The sequence below is a fragment of the Oryctolagus cuniculus genome, chromosome 17 (assembly GCF_051225735.1).
Source record: "Oryctolagus cuniculus isolate XC-2025 breed Fujian yellow rabbit chromosome 17, ASM5122573v1, whole genome shotgun sequence".
Lineage (NCBI taxonomy): Eukaryota > Metazoa > Chordata > Mammalia > Lagomorpha > Leporidae > Oryctolagus > Oryctolagus cuniculus.
Window position 1 is genome coordinate 16,911,305 of NC_142883.1, and position 13,325 is coordinate 16,924,629.

At 43.2% G+C, this 13,325-nt stretch overlaps 1 protein-coding gene across 3 annotated transcripts in view; it reads left to right on the top strand.

Annotated features, from left to right (window-relative positions):
- CDC27 (cell division cycle 27) overlaps positions 1 to 13,325 on the top strand; it is an 86,916-nt gene that overhangs the window by 40,385 nt on the left and 33,206 nt on the right. For all 3 annotated transcript variants that reach the window (XM_008271658.5, XM_002719460.6, XM_089316863.1), the window contains exons 9-10: positions 3,845 to 3,960; positions 11,044 to 11,143. In XM_008271658.5, the coding sequence (XP_008269880.3) occupies positions 3,845 to 3,960; positions 11,044 to 11,143 (216 nt within the window). The remainder of the gene's footprint in view (positions 1 to 3,844; positions 3,961 to 11,043; positions 11,144 to 13,325) is intronic.

A 13,325-nucleotide genomic window follows, 5' to 3' on the forward strand; every position in this document is an offset into this window, starting at 1 on the left:
CACCCCATGAGAGACCAGGAAAAGCACCTGGCTCCTGGCTCCTGCCATCGGATCAGCGCGGTGCACCGGCCGCAGCGCGCCGGCCAAGGCGCCCATTGGAGGGTGAACCAACGGCAAAGGAAGACCTTTCTCTCTGTCTCTCTCTCTCACTGTCCGCTCTGCCTGTCAAAAAAAAAAAAAAATTAGGAACCATGGGGCCAGCGCCGTGGCATGGTGAGGAAAGCTGTTGCCTGAAGTGCCGGCAACCCATAGGGGCGCCGGTTCAAGTCCCGGCTGCTCCACTTTTGATCCAGCTCTCTGCTGTCGCCTAGGAAAGTCGTGGAAGATGGCCCAAGTCCTTGGGCCTCTGCACTTGCATGGGAGACCTGGAAGAAGCTCCTGGCTCCTGGCTTCGGCTCAGCTCAGCTCCTGCCGTTGCAGCCAATTGGGGAGTGAACCAGTGGATAGAAGACCTCTCTTTCTCTCTCTCTGCCTCTCCTTCTCTCTGTGTGTAACTCTGACTTTCAAATAAATAAATAAATCTTAAAAAAAAAAAAAAAACACCTGCTATTATATTATGGGAGTGACATAATTGTAGAAATTTGTTTTATAAGTTATAAAAAAAATAGACATAATAACTTGATAGCATGCCAGATGAGTAGGCCAAAACCAGAAGTGCTAGAGTAGGCATTTTGACACAGCAGGTTAAGCCACAGTTTAGGACACCTCCATCCTTTATTAGGGTGCCCAATTTGAGTCCTGGCTACTCAGCTTCCCATCCAGTTTTCTGCTAATGTGCCTGGGAGGCAGCAGATGATGGCTTAAGTGCTAGAGCCCCTGCCACTGCATGGGAGGGCCAGGAAGAGTACCTCTTGATTCCTGGCTTCAGCCTGGCCCAGCCCTTCCCATCGCCTCTCCTCTCTTACCCACCTCCTCCTCCCTCCATCTCCTTCTCTTTCTGTAACTCTGACTTTTGATTAAATAAATAAATCTTAAAAAAAAAAGAAGAAGAAGAAGAACCAAAGCAATTAAGGACAATTTAGGCAGTGAACCAGGTACATGATTTCAATGCCCAAATTATAAAAGCCACTTCTTCCTCTTCTGACTGTTCTCTTCTTACCTATTACAAAGCATTTCAGAAAAGTCACATGTATAAATTTATATGCAGTATCAACTAAAAATATCAGACCAAGTATAGCAATAAGTGCAGTACATAATTCTTTCATAAATAAAGAAGGGACAGGGCTGATGTTTTGTCCCTTTGGTGAATATAGATGTCCTGGTTTAGAGAAGGGAGATGATGGATTTTGAAGATTAATATTCTGAGGTGGTTATAGATTAAGTAAAAATTTTCAGTGTATAGTTGGAAGAAAGAATATGCTTGGTGTTAGAAGCAATAATTGAAGCTGTTTAAATGGCCCAGGCTTGGGTCTGGGATTGTTCAACAGTACGTTAAGCTGCCACTTGCAATGCTGGCATCCCATAAGGGAACTGGTTCAAATCTCGGCTGCACCACTTTCGATCCAGCTCCCTGCTAATACACCTGGAAAAGCAACAGAGGATACCCCAAGTCCTTGGGCCCCTGCACCCACATGGGAGACCCGGGGGAAGCTCTTGGCTCTTGGCTTTGGCTTGGAGCAGCCCCAGCTGTTGCTGCCATTTGGGTAGTGAACCAGCTAATGGAAGATCTCTCTCTCTCCCTCCCTGTCTCTAACTCTACCTTTAAAGGGGGGCAGGGTAGGAGGGCAGCACTGTGGAGTAGTAGGTAAATCTGCTGTCTGCAGTGCCAGCATCCCATATGGGCACCAGTTCAAGTCCCAGCTGGTCCATTTTCCACAATTGATCTTAGCCAAAGGGCCAAGAAGCCCTTGGTCCACTCTCCATCCAGCTCTCTGCTTTGGCCTGGGAAAGCAGTAGAAGGTGGCCCAAGTCCTTGGGCCCCTGCATCTGTTTGGGAGACCTGGAAGAAGTTCCTGGCTTCGGTCAGCCCAGTTCCAGCTGTGGTGGCCATTTGGGGAGAGAACCAGTGGATAGAAGACCTTTACCTCTCTCTCTCTCTCTCTGCCTTTCTGTAACTTTGCCTTTCAAATAAATAAATCTTTAAGAAAATTATCTGTAGGAAACCAGGGTAACAGTAAGTTTTGAAGAAAATTGTCTCGTAGCGAAAAATGATTCACTGATATAAAAAGTCATAGATCACTTTAAGAAGAAACTAAGTGATGAAAATGGATAGAAATAAAGTAATAAATTAGAAAAGACAGAAGAAGCAAGCAAAGATATTTTTCCTTCCAAGGGAGTAGGGACCAGTTAATGAAAGATAAGAAAAACTAAAGAAAAATATTACATGTTTTTATGTAGAAAGCAGAAAGACAGAGATCTCTCATCTGCTGTTTTACTCCCTAATTCCTGCAACAACCAGGATGGTCCAGGCTGAATCTAGGAGCTAGAAACTCCATATGGATCTCCCATGTGGGTGGCAAGGACCTTCCCAGGTTCCACATTAACAGGAGCTGCAACATAAGCATAATTACAGAGCAAGACACGAATCCAGGCACTCTGATGGGTGATGTGGCATCCCAGGTAGCATCTTAATTAGTAAGCCAAACTCCCACCCCTGGAAAGAAATATTAATTCTAAAAAGCAATTTCCATAGATTTTCTAAAGTAATAAGATTTTTTTTAGAAAATGAGTTGAACTCATAGAACTCTTTTATTAAGTGACAAAGAAGAAATATAAAATTTTATTATTTTCCTAAAATTCTTCAGTATTTTGCCTCAGTATAAAAGGTTTGCAATAGAGGATGATCACAATGAGATAGAAAGAATAGATTTTGTAAATTTTGAGCCTTTAATTGAAAGTGATAAAAAAAGGATGATGTTGAGGTAAAAATAATCTGAGATTAAAATGAGGAAATAGGCTCACCATCTCTACTAATGTAGTAACAATTATTAATTGATATTAATAGTTTATATTTTAATTTTTAATGCTATTCTTTTAAAATTTTATTTTCATTTTACTTGAAAGGCAAAGAAATAGGGATCTTCAGTCCACTGATTCACTCCCCAGATGCCTGCAACAGCAGGCCTAGAACTCCATCCTGGCCTGCATGTGAACGGCAGGAACCCAAGTTCTTTGAGCCGTCATCTGTAATCTTCCAGGCTATACATTAGCAAGAGGCTGCATGGGAAGTGGAGTAGCCCAGACTGAAACCAGACCCTCCGATGATGGGATGCTGACATTACAAGCAGCAGCTTGAACACTGTGCCAAATACCACCCGTATTCTTTTTTTTATTTGAAAGGCAGAGTTACAGAGAGAGGGAGAGACATACAAAACAGAGATCTTCCTTCCACTGGTTCACTCCGCAAATGGCTGTGGTGACCATATTGGACCAGGCTGAAGCCAGGAGCCAGGAGCTACTTCCAAGTCTCCCGCATGGGTGCAGAAGCACAAGTTCTTGGGCCATCCTGTTTATTTATTTATTTATTTGAGAGGCGAGGAGGCTCCCTAAATGCTCTGTGATTTGGTCTGGGCTGAAGCTGAAGTTGAGACCTGAGAATCCAATCCTGATCTTCCATATAGGTAGCAGAAACCCAATTGCTTGCCATCTTTGGTGCCTGCTGGAGTTAGTGCTAGTAGGAAGCTGGAATCAGGAGCTGGAGCCAGGAATTGAACCCAGGCACTGTGATGTGGGACACAGGGAATCTTAACCACGAGGCTCATGCCCTTCCCAGTTTGTGTTTTAACATGATAATGTGTACCATCTCTTTTCATTGGGAAAATGTAGATGGGGAGAATCATGGTATCTATTTATTTACAACGCAGTCTATAATTCACAAACCTTAGACCTTTTTCCTGTTTTACAGTCTGTTGCAAGAATTGGCCAAACTGGAACAAAGTCTGTCTTCTCTCAGAGTGGAAATAGTCGAGAGGTAACTCCAATTCTTGTTGCACAAACACAAAGTGCTGGCCCACAAACAAGGTATTTATCATGATGTCATTAGTTAAAATTGCTTAGCATTTCTTGCCATAAAATTTATTCTCCAATTTAGGCAGGTTTTGACACTCAAGACCTCTAGAATAACCAGAATATATTTTTAACATATAAAATTTGAAATATCTAACTTCCTGGGGAAAAAAAAAAAAAAACAGTGTAATTTGAATGAGTTTTATAAATGTAAATAAGACCTAAGTTAGCTAACATAGCTTTTCTTTTTTTTTTTTTTTTTTTTTTTTTTTTTTTTGACAGAGTAGACAGTGAGAGAGAGAGACAGAGAGAAAGGTCTTCCTTTACCGTTGGTTCAGCCTCCAATGGCCGCTGCGGCCGGCGCACCGCGCTGATCTGAAGCCAGAAGCCAGGTACTTATCCTGGTCTCCCATGGGGTGCAGGGCCCAAGCACTTGGGCCATCCTCCACTGCACTCCCTGGCCACAGCAGAGAGCTGGCCTGGAAGAGGGACAACCGGGACAGAATCTGGCGCCCCGACCAGGACTAGAACCCGGTGTGCCAGCGCCACAAGGCGGAAGATTAGCCTATTGAGCCATGGCGCCGGCCAACATAGCTTTTCAGTTTAATTGCCTAATGGATTTGTTAAAACTAGATATTCAAGTACTCCATCATAATAATCTTGTATACATGATCTTCTCGATAGGTCAAGAGTACATAGATTTTATTCTTCCCTCCCTCAGATGCATGTCTATTAACAGATGATAATCTACTCCTACCAGAATTATGTTAAATAGGATTTATTTTCCTATTTAAGGACTGAAGAATAAATTGTAGTTAATATTTTAGAAGAAGCATACAGTTTTCTTTCCTTTCTAAAGTAGTGAGCATTTGCCTGGGTCTTTTTGTTTTTGTTTTTGTTTTTTGTAATTTTTTTTTTTTTTTTTTTTACAGGCAGAGTGGACAGTGAGAGAGAGAGACAGAGAGAAAGGTCTTCCTTTACCGTTGGTTCACCCTCCAAGGGCCACCACGGCTAGTGCGCTGCGGCCGGCGCATCGCACTGATCCGATGGCAGGAGCCAGGTACTTCTCCTGGTCTCCCATGTGGGTGCAGGGCCCAAGCACTTGGGCCATCCTCCACTGCACTCCCTGGCCACAGCAGAGAGCTGGCCTGGAAGAGGGGCAACCGGGACAGAATCCAGTGCCCCGACCGGGACTAGAACCCGGTGTGCCGGCGCCGCTAGGCGGAGGATTAGCCTAGTGAGCCGTGGCACCGGCCCGTAATTTTTATTTTTTTGACAGGCAGAGTAGACAGTGAGAGAGAGAGACACAGAGAGAAAGGTCTTCCTTTGCCGTTGGTTCACCCTACAATGGCCACCGCGGCCGGCACGCTGCGGCCAGCGCACCACGCTGATCCAATGGCAGGAGCCAGGTACTTACCCTGGTCTCCCATGGGGTGCAGGACCCAAGCACTTGGGCCATCCTCCACTGCACTCCCTGGCCACAGCAGAGAGCTGGCCTGGAAGAGGGGCAACCGGGACAGAATCCGGCGCCCCGACCGGGACCAGAACCGGTGTGCCAGCGCCGCAAGGCAGAGGATTAGCCTAGTAAGCCGCGGCGCCGGCCTTGCCTGGGTCTTAAAACAGAGACACATGTGCATATTCTGTCTGAAAGGCCTCAGTGTTGTTGGGATGCAAGGGCAGGATGCCCCATCATGAGATTGTAGACAGTAATTGCCTGGGGCTCTGTCGTGGGAAGGAACTTGAAGCATCCTTCAGAGAAGTATTACATAAACTAGTCCTGGATAATATGTAAACATAATTCATGGAATTATACGTTTTAATTAAAACCAAACAAACAAACTGTAACATGCATCAACTGCTACAACAAACTTGTATTCTTTGTGTTATTGAATGTATTTTATCTTGGCCGCAATGGCTGGAGCTGAGCCGATCTGAAACCAGGAACCAGGAGCTTTCCTCCAGGTCTCCCACATGGGTGCAGGGGCCCAAGGACTTAGGCCATCTTCTACTGCTTTCCCAGGCCATAGCAGAGAGCTGGATCAGAAGTGGAGCAACCGGGTCTTGAACTGCCCCCCCCTTTTATTATTCACTCTTTTAATGTTCTTGTATACCGAGTCTGTTCCTATACCATCTCTCTATTTCTTTCTGCTTTTTCTCTTCATTCTAGATCATATTTTCCTGCTTGTTTATCTTATCTAGCATTTTTTGATTGGATGCCATTTATTGGAGATTCCATATTGTTGTGTGCTAGATTTTGTGTGTTCCTTTGGGTATTTTTAAATTTTGTTCCGAGCTGCAGTTAAGCTACTTGGAAATAGTTTGATCCTTTTTAGGCTTCATTTTCAAGTTTTCTTGGGCGGGACCAGGAATACCCTTTAGTCTGAACTAATGTTACCTCATTATTGAGTCAGTACCCTTGAGGACTCTACTCAGTGGTCTCTTTGATATGAAATTCCTTCACACTGACTTAAAAGTGTCAGCCATTCCCAGCTAGGTGCCAAAAGTTGGTTTGCCTGCCCCCTTCCAGTAATTATTTCTGTAATTCCAAGTAGTTTATTGCCTGTGATACTGTAATGCACTTCTAAAAATTACCGCCCAGAGTTATTATTACAGACTCACGGGTTAAGGTCATAGTTCCCAGTAAAAACTGTGTGAACTTTCAGTCACTAGTTGAAGTTTCAGAGTTCCCCACATCTCTGACCTGTTGGCTACAAATTAGGATTCCTCACTGCCTCCTAATGTTTGGTAATTTGCTAGAAAGACTCACAGAGTCCTGGAAAGTGTTATTCTTAAATGTACAGTGTTGCTATAACCAATACAGATCAGGATCAGACAAATGAAAAGACACATGGGAAGAGGTCAGGTCGGGGAGGAAATCCTGAACACGGAGCTCCTCGTGAAATGAGGACATGTCACCTTCCCAGTTCATCGTTGTGTTCACAAACCAGGAATTTCTATTGAACTTTGCTGTCTAGAGTCTATTAGAATTGAATTATATGGACACAACTTTGAGCTCTATTGTGCAGAAAAAAATCTTCAGTCGCCCTGCCCTTTCTTGGAGGTCAGGCAGAAGTCACCTGACTCAAAGTCCAGAGCCCTCTAATAGGTTGGTCTTTTCAGCATAGCCAGTCCAATTCTAAAACTATATAGGGATTTTTTGTTCAATAATGAACAAAAAAATGCCAGATTTAATGAAAACTGTAAACCTGCAGATCAAGAAAGTTCAAAGAATCCAAAAGCCAAGAAACTGGAAGAAATTCAGGCAGAGTCATAGAATCTCATCATTAATAGTACATATCGCTCTCACTTGGGAAGTGTGGCTTACAAACTCCCACCACAGGAACCTGGAACAAAACCAGACAGATCTGTTACTGATACTACTAAATACCTATATTAATCAGCTTTCAACTGAAAACTGTAAGGAAGCTCCCTGCAGATCTCTGGAGCTCCCCACCCCCTTTTTTTAAGTATCATTTATTTATTTGAAAGAGTTAAAGGGCGGGAGGAGGGGAGAGAAAGAGAGATGCTAATTCATTCCCCTGGCTACAATAACCTGCATTGGGCCAGGCCAAAGCCAGGAGCCAGAAGCTTCATCTGGATCTCCCATGTGGGTGACAGTGGCCTGGATACTTGACCCATCTTCCACAGACTTTCCCAGGCTATTAGCAGGAGGTGGATCTGAAGTGGAGCAGCTGGAACACAAACTGACACCTCTATTGGGTACTGGTGCTGCAGGCAGAGACTTTACCCTCTATGCCACAATGCCAGCCCTGGTTACTGTCTACTTTTTTATACTCTCCTACAAATTCTAGCTGCTTTGGTTTCTGGAATTTCCAATATTTCTTCTCAACACAGGGAGACCCCTGAGCCTTATTTGCATAATTTCCTGCTTTGTGGCCTCAAAGTTCTCAGGCATCTTTCACCTGTTGTCTGATGTCCACATATTTTGTTTAGTGTTATAATTATTTAAATTGGGAACGTAATGGGAGACCAGGAGAAGCACCTGGCTTCTGCCATCGGATCGGCGCGGTGCGCCAGCTGCAACGCACTGGCTGCGGCGGCCATTGGAGGGTGAACCAACGGCAAAGGAAGACCTTTCTTTCTGTCTCTCTCTCTCACTGTCCACTCTGCCTGTCAAAAAAAAAATAATAATAAATAAAAAAAAAAATCTAGTCTGTAGACTCCATCATGACTGGCAGCAGAAGTCTGTTCTTTGGATTTAGAAAGTTGTTTTTCAGGATAATTACAATGGCTTAGCACTCCTAGTCACATGCAGGAAAGTTATAGATTTATGCATTGATCACATTATATGAAATATAAATATATGTATTTATGCTTTGACTTATACTTTGAGTTTGATATATTTATGATACGTATGAATATATGTATACATCAAACTCAGTACCCTGGTTTTTTCTGGTGCCTTAGGCTTCATGCATTTTTTTGCTGTCACTTGGGCCTTTGAAGTTAATGGAACCCCAATGAAAACTGTAAAAAAATTTAAGTTTGTCTTTCATAACCTCCCATCCTCAGAACACTCTTACTGTTATCTCTACCTCCACAAGATTTGTATTACTCTCATATAATCTTCTTGTTTATTTAAAGCAATCTCATCAGCATTCTCAAGCTTGTCCTCTCTATAGGCTGCCCCATGCTATGAAATTATTCCTCCCTTCTTCTTAGGCAAAACTCTTTTATAACTAGGTAAGCATATTGATAAAATGTAATTTATCTTCATAGTATATATATATTTTTTTTTTTTAAGATTTATTTATTTTATTTGAAAGTCAGAGTTTACACAGAGAGAAGGAGAGGCAGAGAGAGAAAGAGGTCTTCCATCTATTAGTTCACTCCCCAGTTGGCCGCAGTGACCAGAGCTGTGCTGATCCGAAGCCAGGAGACAGGAGCTTCTTCCAAGTCTCCCACGTGGGTGCAGGGACTCAAGGACTTGGGCCAACTTTTAGTACTTTGCCAGACAACAACAGAGAGCTGGATTGGAAGTGGAGCAGCTGAGACTTGAACTGGCGCTCCTATGGGATGCTGGCACTGTAGGTGGCGTTTTTACCCACTACACCACAGTGCCGGCCCCTATATATATATATATATATATATATATATATATATATATATATATATAAATATTTGTTTATGTATTTTTTTGAGAGGTAGAGCTACAGACAGAGGGAGAGACAGAAAGGCCTCCCACCTGCTGGTTCACTCTCCAAATGGCCACAATGGCTGGAGCAGGGCCCATCCGAAGCCAGGAGCTTCTTCCAGGTTTCCCATGTGGGTACAGGGGCCCAAGCACATGGGCCATCTTCTACTGCTTTCCCAGGCCACAGCAGAGAGCTAGATCGGAAGTGAAATGGCCAGGACTAGAACTGACACCCATATAGAATACTGGTGTCGCAGGTGGAGGGTTAGCCCAGTATGCCACAGCACCAGCCCCTGTAGTATATTATTTTTTGAAAAACAGAAATCTTCCATTTGCTGGTTCAAATAATGGCAGGAGCCCGGAACTCCATCTGGATTTCCTAAGTGGGTGGCAGTGACCAAAGTACCAAAGTACTGTCACCTGCTGCCTCTCAGGTGCACATTAGTAGGAAGCTGGATCAGAAGCAGAGTATCTAAGACTCAAACTCCATTATGGGATATGGGAATCCCAAGAATATCTTAACCTCTGTACCAAATGCCTACCCCCACTTTTGTGGTATAAATGACAAACATGAGTAGTTGTTCCTCCCAAAGAAAGGAACTTAAACTTAAAAAAGATTTTATTTATTTTGAGGTCAGAGTTACACAGAGGAGAGACAGAGAAAGAGAGGTCTTCCATCCTGGTTTACTCCCCAGATGGCTGCAATGGCTGGGACTGCGCTGATCCTAAGCCAGGAGCCAGGGGCTTCTTATGTGTTTCCCACGTGGGTACAGGGGCCCAAGGACTTAAGCCATCTCCCACTGCTTTCTCGGGTCATAGCAGAGAGCTGGATTGGAAGTGGAGCGGCTAAGACTCGAGCCGGCACCCATATGGGATGCTGGCACTGCAGGAGGTGATTTTACCTGCTATGCCACAGCGCTAGCCCCAGGACCTTATACTTTTTAAGCCAGATGACTTGGGGGGGGGGGGGGCGGAGAACTCTAAATCACTGATTCACTCACCACGTGCCTACAACAATGAGGACTTGGTCAGGCAAAAGCAGAGAACCAGGAAATCTCAGTCTGGGTCTTCCACTTGGATGCCAGAGACCTAACTCATTGAACCATCACCTGCTTCCCAGTGTCCACCTTAGCAGGAAGCTGGAATAGGGAACCAGAACCCAGGCATTCGGATGTAAGACATGAACATCCTATAACTGCCTACCTAACCACTAGGCTGAACACCTGCTCCTGGCCTCTGTCTCCTAGAAGAATAAGGATAGTGCTGGACCTGCACAGCATCTCAGATTTTCAGAAGTTTCTTTGACCTAGACTCAGAAAACTAGTAAGATTTCCTGTACATTTCAGACCATAAGTAGTCCATAAATTTACTCATTCTCCAATCATTTTAGGTTTTAAGTTTGCTTACTTTCTAAGAAAGGAATTCTTATATTTTAGAGTTTGCTATTAAAGTGAGAATGTGTCCAGGTATCAGACTCATTTTGCTGTAAACATATAAATTTTTGATATAGCTATTTGAGTTTATTGAGAAACAACTTCCCAGGTTTCATTTTTCTGGTGATATTTGTTTGTTGACAGATACATCAGATTTAGACTTTCATGCCCAAATTTCTTTTCCTTCTCCCCTAACTTGGTATAGATATAAATGAAGGCTAAAGCTAATTGGCTTATAGGTGTGCTTATTCATTAATACCAAATTTTTATGGGGGTTGTTTTAAGTTCAAATTAATATTTTTAGACAGAGTGAAGACTTGTGCTATAATCTTTATCCTTTAATAGTAGTATGAGTAGGTTTTAAATCCTAAGTTTTCAGAAAAGGACTGACCATACTCATCTACTTTAAAGTACTTAGATGGTGAATGCATGCTTTTAAATAAATCTGCATTGAAGCAACAATTCATGTTCATAAACTGAATAAAACATACTATTTTCTTTTCTTTTTAGTACAACACCTCAGGTATTGAGCCCCACTATTACATCTCCCCCAAACGCACTGCCTCGAAGGAGTTCTCGGCTTTTCACCAGTGACAGCTCTACAACCAAGGTGACTGAAAGACTATTGCATGTCACAGTTACTGCATGTTTCTCCTGCTAAAATTTCTGTTCTCTGATAACACCTTCTCTACAAAGTAGACTGTTTGGAACTTGGAAAAGAATTTTTTATTTGAAGAGCTATATGTAATTCTTGTGAGTTTTCTTGGTCCTTATATAAATTCAAAAACTGACTAAATTATAGCAATAAATAACAGTATGTCAGCGGTTATCAGGAGGTAGCTGGGGGAGGATGTGACAAAGCATAGCACAAAAGAATTTCTCAGTAGTGGTAGAAAGGCCTGTATCCTGATTGTGGTGGTTGATTATACAAATCCATTCATGTGATAAAATTTTACAGAACTACCCACACACACACAAGAGTTCGTGGATTTGTCCATAGGAGGAGTGTTGTGCCAGTTCCACTTTTGTGGATGTGATGATCTCCTATGTTTATGTCAGATGTATTCCCTGGAGAAAGAGTCAATGGAAATTTCTGTTTTTGTTTCAACTTCTTGTGAGTCTAAAATTTCCAAATCATTTTTAAAGATCAGAGGGCATCATTAGGCCATTGGTAAATTTTCTTGGTTCAATGACAAATGATATGGAAGACCTTTAACACACTGACATCATCTTATTTCACTCAAGTGCCCACAACAGTCAGGGCTAGGCCAGCTGAATCCAGGAGCCCAGAACATCATCCAGGTCTCCATGTGGGTGGCAGAACCCCAAGTACTTGGACCATCATCTGATACGTCCCAGGAACATTAGCAGAAAGCCGGAAGCTGGGTCAGAAATATTTGGAATAGTGGGGACTTAAACCAGTATGGGATGTGGTATCTCACACAGCAGCCCAAGCAGCAGCTTAACCTACTGTACCACAATGCCCTCCCTGCATTTTATTATTTTCCTATTTTTAAATAATGATCATGTGATAGACTTTTAAAAGGGAGCAAAACTTCATCACTATTATAATTTCTGTTCAGAGTTGTTGCATTTAAAATTGATTCCTGGGCTGGCATTGTGCTGCAGCAGGTTTAGCCACCACTTGCAGTGCCTAGCATCCCATATCAAGAGTGTAGGTTTGAGTCGCAGCTACCCTACTTCCTATCCAACTTCCTGCTAACATGCCTGGGAAGGCAATGAAAGATGGCTCAAGTACTTGAGCCCCTGCCACCCAGGCAGGAGAGCAGGAAGGAGCTCCTGGCTCCTAGCTTCAGCCTGTTGCAGCCTAAACCTGCCTGTTGCAGCCATTTGGTGAGTTAAGCAATAAATAAGTCTTTTCAGTCTTTCCTTCTCTGTTGTTTTGCCTTTCAAATAAATTTTTAAAATATTTTTTAAATTGATTCTGAAGATCTTTTTATAAAAAAAATTTTTTTAGGCAACCAGACTGAATTTATTCAAAGCAAATAAATTCACAGAGGTGGGTGACCAGCTGCCAGCATGCACATTGATGGAACACAAGGCAGAAGGCTCCGACCTCCAGGGGCTGGGCCTTTTTATGTTTTAGGAGAGCGAGGGATGAGGGTGGGAGGGTTGGGGTAGCAGGCAGAGGTGAATTCCTAGAACTGGGCAGGGCCTTGGGAACCTGAAAAGAATACAGGGTGGGGTATGAAGGCAATGGGTGTGAGACCCAACTGAGATTCCAGGGCAAGGAATAAATTGCAGTGCTTATCTTTTGGGCAGTGAAGGAGAATTGGCTAATGCTTATGTCTTTGTTCTATCAGTCCTGGCTCTGAGTATAGATAAGAAGGGGTGCTGGATTTCTCTGGCTACTTCCTGCTGATATGGGACAGATGTGGAGCCAGGACTTGAACAGGGGACTGTACTCTAGATAAAATTGATTGAAGAGCAGTCTTGTGTTGCGCTTGCGAGATGGCTTGAAATATAACAGGTATTTGTTCCTGCAAGAACTTTTGGAATAAGTTAATTATACATGGTAGAAATAGGAGCACTATGATTATGAGGACAAAAAAAAAAAAAAAGGAGATACTAGAAACACTGCCCACAGCAGAAACGATGGCCAAAATGAGGCAGAGTTACCTTGTAAATACATCTCGTTAGTGCGTTAATCTGAGAAAGGTGGGTCCTGTGGGAGTAGACTTATAGGAAGTAAAATGTACCCAAGGGAGTTTGGCAGTGCTGGGGGTAGTCAATATCACCTGGTAGGGCTGGCTCCATTTTGGCTTTAGAGC